This window comes from Palaemon carinicauda, chromosome 38, assembly GCF_036898095.1.
Source record: "Palaemon carinicauda isolate YSFRI2023 chromosome 38, ASM3689809v2, whole genome shotgun sequence".
Classification (NCBI taxonomy): Eukaryota; Metazoa; Arthropoda; class Malacostraca; order Decapoda; family Palaemonidae; genus Palaemon; species Palaemon carinicauda.
Window position 1 is genome coordinate 42,532,609 of NC_090762.1, and position 7,707 is coordinate 42,540,315.

The 7,707-nt window shown below is 32.1% G+C and overlaps 1 protein-coding gene across 7 annotated transcripts in view; it reads right to left on the minus strand.

The window, feature by feature from the left end:
• Window positions 1–207: 207 nt before the first annotated feature.
• Window positions 208–7,707, minus strand: part of LOC137630582 (UNC93-like protein MFSD11) — a 108,297-nt gene continuing 100,797 nt past the window's right edge. For all 7 annotated transcript variants that reach the window (XM_068362146.1, XM_068362145.1, XM_068362148.1 and 4 more), the window contains 4 exons: window positions 6,995–7,257; window positions 5,283–5,405; window positions 3,343–3,520; window positions 208–2,234 (listed from right to left, as the gene is read on the minus strand). In XM_068362146.1, coding sequence (XP_068218247.1) covers window positions 1,931–2,234; window positions 3,343–3,520; window positions 5,283–5,405; window positions 6,995–7,257 — 868 coding nt within the window. In that variant the 3' untranslated portion in view covers window positions 208–1,930. The remainder of the gene's footprint in view (window positions 2,235–3,342; window positions 3,521–5,282; window positions 5,406–6,994; window positions 7,258–7,707) is intronic.

Below are 7,707 nucleotides of genomic sequence, written 5' to 3' on the forward strand. Positions count from 1 at the left end.
ATTGACGATGTACAATCTAGTAGAGTGCTAACCTTAAGATGATTCTCATCAGGCTGTAGCAACACTAATTTACACAGGAATGGTTTCTAAATACTGTACCTGAATATTCTTAGGTTACAGTGAAACTTAAGGTCCAAAAATGAATGTATCTCGATTGAAACAATTACCTAATTCACGTAGCATTTAAGTAAAGGGAAAAAAGACATATTCATCAAATGTACATAAATACATGTATTATATCTTTCATTAATACAAATGAAACTGTCAAAACATATTAACAACAGAAATGAAAATGAAAATGTCTATCTCAAACAGAAATGCATTAGTGTACGTCAGATCTTATGATCAAAACCTAAACAAAAAGAAGTCTCTTTTGATATATTTCTCCAATTCTTACATTAGATCACACATAAGAATCAAGACTGCATCTAGAACAGTTCTCGAAAATCACTCTAAAACACACACAACCCGACAAACAAATTTCTATATCACAGATTAACATATTACATTAAATTGTATAAATTGTTTTGGGAATGAAATTTATATACAGTAATTAATATGCTGTATACTTCTTATATCTATCGCAATTGTTTCAATGCAATACGAAATATATCCAGTCAAAGTACACATTTGTACATGCAACTCGATAAATCTTTCTGCGAATTGCATTCTAATAAATTTAAATGTAATCTAAATTTTTTTTAACTTAAAAGTAAAAAGTCTAGGCATTAGTTAAACACCAATCACTGTACTCTATAAATACAGCCAGATTACTCTAATATTTGCAATTTTAGAAATAATTCCAAATAAATATATGGATTTTAAATGACCTCAAACAAGTCATCTCATAAGGCCATCCTTTTTACACAAATTCTAATTCTAATTTAAATTCTAACTGTATTGCACTTTCATGTTAGATATAAGGAATACCTAGATCTATCTGAATATCCCATGACATTCATCTATGTACAAAATGTATTCACCCATGCAAACCATAGAAAAATACAGCTCTATGTTTATAATTACCTAAAATGTGAATTTTAACTGAACTTAAGAGTATCAAAATAGTAAGTTTCAACACCTGAATCTAAAGAGCAAGGCAGCATAATATACAATGTAAAATTATCAAATCTCAGTGTATCAAAATTCCGGACAATTTGGCATGATATCTTCCCTTAAAGTTATAAAAATACCAAACCACAGCACTACTTGTACAAAAAAAGGTAAGTCTTAAAGTTTCTCATGTTCTTAAGACTTTTCAATAATACTGTGTACAGAATTTCTTTCATTTTCAACATAGAGATGGTTTTGGAATTATTATGTACATTATATCACACTTCTAACCTAATAATTTACATAAAGATTATAAAAGTCATCTAACTTTATATTAAAATAGCATGATAAATTTAACCTGAACAGACATTTATTTGTCCAGATATGAAAAATTATACAATAAATATTAAAAATATTTTTATGGAATGAAACAGTTCACTCTGTAAGCTTACTATGATGGTGATCCTGAAGCAAAATTACTTGAAAGAAAAATCAAAACAAATATTAAAGACGATGAACCACAACCCACTTGATATACTTATAAACAAAGTGCAATTGTCATATTATTCTTTGAAAAAGTAATTACATCATGCAAAATGTAGGTGAAAAATAACTGATGATGATATTTTTACTGCATATAACAGCAAATGTATGATAATTTCTAAATAATTTTCAAATACAAATAAAAAGTACAAAAAACAATCTGACATTAAATTAGCACCAGCTGCTCCCCCCAACTGAGAAAGCCTCCACACTGGGCAGGTTTCAGCCACTTTGCAATTGAATAACTACAAGTATTTATTTAAAATGCTGGAAATTCAAATTCCAATGAATCGTTATGCAAACTAATATAAAATTAAAAAGTAAAATAGCTAACTCAGTCATATGCTACAGTGTCTGGCTTGGCTCTAATATTACGATGAGCCCTCCACTCCACCATGCAGAATGAGACAGTACCAATTGTGGCAAAGACAACAAGAATTGCTAAATGCCAATACAGCTGCAATATGCTTGCATAGAAGAAACAGGCAGCTGCTGACAAGGACTGGGTGAATTTGAAGAGAGCAAAGGCTGGGCCAGAGTTGTCTGGGTAAACTGAGCCAAGAATAGAGTAGATTTGTGTATTGTAGCATGAATCACCAAAGCCCAGCAGGAAACTGCAGAAAAGAGCAATCACGTCACTGAAAAAGAAAAGGAATAATGAGAGTAATAAAGGATATGATGAGAAGTAGATTAAATTTGGCTATTTCCATGTATAACAATCATCATTATCATCTCCTAAACCTATTGACGCAAGGGGCCTCGGTTATATTTCGCCAGTCGTCTCTACCTTTAGCTTTTAAATCAATGCTTCTCCATTCATCATCTCCTACTTCACACCTCATAATCCTCAGCCATGTAGGCCTTGGTCTCCCAACTATGCTCGTGCCTTGTAGAGCCCAGTTAAACGTTTGGTGAACTAATCTCACTTGGGGAGTACGAAGAGCATGCCCAAACCAGCTCCATCTACCTCTTACCATGATCTCATCTACATATGGCACTCAAGTAATCTCTCTCACAGTTTTGTTTCTAATCCTGTCCTGCCAATTAAGTCCCAATATTCTTCTGAGGGCTTTGTTCTCAAATCTACAAAATACGGTATGTTGGAGATTGTTTCATTGTCATATCACGACTCATGTCAAATTAGTGACATCGATCTCACTAAACTGATATATATATAGCCCTATTTTAGATATAATGTAATTGTAAATTTATCTAGATACTAGTTACACTGAAAAAAATCAGTATAACAATAATATAGATAAATTTATAATTACAGTATATCAAAAACCAATAAGATTTTGGCCAATATCATATAAATTCTGTACCATACTACTTATTTACTGGCTTAACGCTTACACAGAGTCGGTGACTAAGATATTAAAGTATAAATCAGCTACCTGATGCAGGAAACTTTAAAAACCTGTCAACAAAAAGTTCCTCACTAGTTCCTAAGTTACCACTAATGGTGTGTTTATACTATACACTGTTAGTAATCTAATCTATAGTCAATATACATTTCCTGACTGACAACGACAAAATGTTACCAAAAAAACTATCTGTATTGTGCTCAACCTCCATAGCGTCACCTGTCACAGGTTTCTACTACTATACACAATCATTTCTGAATAAGGTGTAGATATTCCATGGAAGCTTATGCCATGCTAACAAAAATCTAAATAACACTCTAAAGGTGATTCATACAATATAACACAAAACACATATACCATGAAAATTATAAACATTTACCTTGGTTGGCCACCAGGTAGGAATGATGGATCAGAAGTGGACTGCAATGGGGTGAGAGGTGGCAGGTTCAAGAATATCAAAAAGAAGCAGATAATATGAACAATATATCCAAGAAGGACAATTGGATCCCGGCCAAATTTGACAGTCTTACTTCCAAAAATTCCAAACACACCACCACCTGAAATAATGAAATATACAATCATAAAGGGGCTAAAAATTTAACATTCTTTAAATACAATATTTATAGCACTTTAAAGAGTCAATTTGTAAAGATCTGATTATAAAATATCAAGAGGAATTATAATGCACGCTGCGCATTTTAGTTTTCTGTGCTCTTTGCAGCATCACTCCAGCCTGGATATATTGCTTCCCGCCTTTAACTTTTAATAGATTTTATTGGTATTTTCCTGCCTTACTGACAAACTTTTTTTAATTATGCCGTGCCAAATTTTCACCAATCATATTAGAACAAATCCTATAAGAAAGTCTGATGAAAAACTCAGAAATGTGATTTAATTGTTTCAATAAAATTAAAAATAATATAGGTTAGGGCCACAGTGCCTTAACATCCAAATTACACTACCAGTCATGGAAGATATGATATATATGAATGAAGCAACATAAGATATTAACATGCCCCTAATGAGACTTCTGTGTTACTCTTTTGTTCATCTTACACCTTATCATTATTGATGTTTCTTACAGTATATGCAAAGTTCAATAAGACAGCGTACCTTGTGGCTTCTCCTAGCCAAGGCCAATTGAAACAAGGAAAATACTGTACTGTATACAGTAAGCATGATTAGAAGCAAGTAGGTTGGTCAAATCACTACCTACCTACCTACTGAGATAATATCTCTAGAGGATTACAGGATCCTTTTGGAACTCAACAGAAAATTTCCTGTTGGATCCTGCTCTAGTTATGATTCTTTTGTTTGCCTACACAATCACCAACTACTGTAGCTTGGTATGTTCTTTACACATTCTCTACTTACCCCACACATGTGAGAACACTAAGCATATCACACCTTACATACACTATAGTGGGTAGCCAATGTTACTGTTCAGAGGCAACTTTCCTACATGGTAAGATTAGAAGATACTTTTTAGCTACAGCAGCTCTTCTACAAGGACACACCAAAATCAAGCCAATATGCTATAAACCTCTCTACCATGGCATTCCACTGTCTTGGGTTAAAGTTCTTTTGTTTGAGGGTACTCACAAACACAAATTTCTGTCAATTTACTCTTATTCCTTTTTTTTCAAACAGTTTGCTAGGCAGACTTAAAGGAAGGGCTAAGGATGCCTACAGGTTTATCAAGAGGTTGCCTTTTCCGTATAATTTTTTCTCTCTTCATCTTATATCTTCATTTTTAAAACTATAACAATTGTGTTTCTATGTATATAATTGAGCATAAATTATCATTATTATTATTATTATCATTATTACTAATATTATTATTATCATTACAAATTTTTTATATCTACTGAGAATTTTTGTGACTTACATACAACCTATAAGACACTTCAAGATCATTACTGTTCTGCATTATAGAAATAATTTGATCTTTCTCACTCATTATCCATGCAGTACAACATATTATCAATAAATTCTCACATGTACACGGTATAGTAAACTTTTGCTTAAATATTTTGATAATTTTGAATACAATTCAATGATGAAATTTTGTTTTAACTCCTTAGGAACTTAATTATCTTTACTGCTTAATACCTATGAACAAGCATGACAACCATGATAGAATAATGTCAAAACAGCTAAAGAAATCCACTATAACTAAACCAGAGGGAAATAATAGCCAACTATATACCTCTTAGTATAAATATACACCCAATAAACTACTTTTTGAGCTATGCTTATCAACAAACTTACCATTACTAACATCAAAGAAAGAACTTTAAATGTAAGACAACGCCTTACCAAGAATTTCCCCGCAACCGATGAGCATGCCAGACAAACCGACCAGACGCTTGGGGTCATACAACCTTTCTGTGTTGCTCAAACATGCACTGTATACTCCACTGAAGAAGGATAATTCGATACCTGTTGAGTACGGAACAACATTAATTCAATGCTTACCCATTTAACAAGAATCAATGTGAATACAAAACTTTTGCACATTATTACTTAAAAATTACTACTAATACAAAAGGTCTTTATTCAACAAAAATTAAATACAACAGATATTCAATAACAAATAATTAATATAGAATGAAAAGGATACCTTATTAAAACTGCACTGTAAGTTATCTGTTCAACAAAAATCAATGTATATACAGAACAAAGTATTCCTATACAAAAAATGCAGTAGAAAATGAGTTACCTAAACAGAAAATGAGATTTACTAACACATCAACAAAAAATTAAAAAACACAAGAATGTTTAAGATATTTTTGCCAAATAAAGTACATTTAGTTTCTCGTATTCATGGCTTTGAACATTTCAGCTATGCACTTGTTAGTGAACACCATTTAGATGCTAATTAAGATAGAACGTCTAAATCAACAGGCATTTTATTCTATATTTGAACATTGAACAAATTTACTATATTTCATATTCAACATGTTGTACTCTACATTCTATAAAAGACTGAAGAATTAACTCTGCTTTTAAATCTATAATCTTTTTAAAGATTGAATTATCATTAATGGTATATTGATAATTCTGCTAAATGTTAAAGAGAGCCTTTTTTGCTGATAAGACTGCCGTTGAAGGCTTAATTCGGCTAAAGGTTGAACAGTTTTTTCAATTCTGTAATAATAATGCTATTTTTCCAAGAGATTTACTAGCACCATCACTGCTGTTGTAATGCCAAATCTCCTGCTATTCTCATAATCTCAATACAGTCATCCAGTTATTACTGCCTTTATACTATTGATTATGAATCAGCTAAATGTTAATATGCCAACAGTGCTTTTACCTTCATAATTTTGCTATCAGTACCATGAATGCCTTTGTATATATTAACCTAATGGGGACTTGGCAGTATTACCACTGCTGTGATAATCACAATTCAGTTAGGGGCTAACAAATTTAATCAATGATGTCATAATCTTGCATTATGATAAATCCACTTGACCATCTTTTGGTTTGTTAAGCTGCCTTTCAATATTTCCATTTAATACATTCAAGGATTTAACTATTAATTTTTCATTCATTTAAACTTGACTTTTACAAATAACTGCTATTTCACCTTCAATTCACTAATGCTTTCTCAATTTCTATGGTTGCTTTATGGGAATCCACTCACAGTGTTTTAACGCATATACAATATTCTTTAAATTTCTGCTAATGTTACTATTACCTGTTACCATAATTTACTTTGCGAATCTGCTCTTTTCTTAACATTCTTTCCTGTTTGCTTAGGTATTGAATGTCATATTCCTTGCCTGGCCAGAGCATTTTTAATTCACTCCATGTAGCATTCAAATGCTACATGAATTTTCCAATGCCAGTCAGCATTTATGCTGTTGGTATAGTACACACAGATACACAAGGCAAAGAGTTCTCCTAACGGCTAATATACTACCATTCCACAATTCTGCGCCTGTCATTTTTTATGTCAACAATACCAAAATAAGAGAAATTATTTTCTTCAGTCTGATTAAATCAACCTTACGCCTGTTACATACCAGTATAGAAGAAAGTAAGGGAAAGCAGCAACATGTCCCTCGTTTTGAATAGAGCAAAGGACTTCTTGAGGGCATTGTAAGGTCCTCCTAGGTCATCTGAGCGCCCACTACCCACGCTCCCAGGCTGGGGTAGGAGGAGCATGATGCCAATACCGATAACAGCCACAATTGTTAAAACGATGAACACAACAGTCCGTGTGTGAAGGTCAATGTGGTCTTTGCCCATAAACTGGTAGAAGACGAAGATGTTACCGAACAACATGCTAAAAAATGGAAAAAAAAAAATGAGTGATGGTATGCTTATAGGAGTAATATGAGACTTCATTGGTGTCATGGAAGCATGTTTTATGGCAGAGGTCCTTAGTCTGCTAGACTTTCAACAAAAGTTGAAAAAATATTACAAAAACTAAAAGAAAAGATTTAAAAAACTTTTAGTAGATATTTGGCACTTAAAAGTTTCTGATTCCTAAAAATAATGATTTCCTTTCAGTTTTAATCTCTACAAGGATGTAGAAAAAAAATGTCATTAATATATGCACACATATTTTATCAATAGAGATTGAATTTACTTAAATAGTATATACTTTGAAATAAATTTGTTACTAAATGATGCACCTATAGTACCAACGTGTAAAAATAGAAAATTATAGGAATTTTGTTTTATCATTAGAAGTAGGCTACATTTGAATATCAAATAACAAAATTATATAATA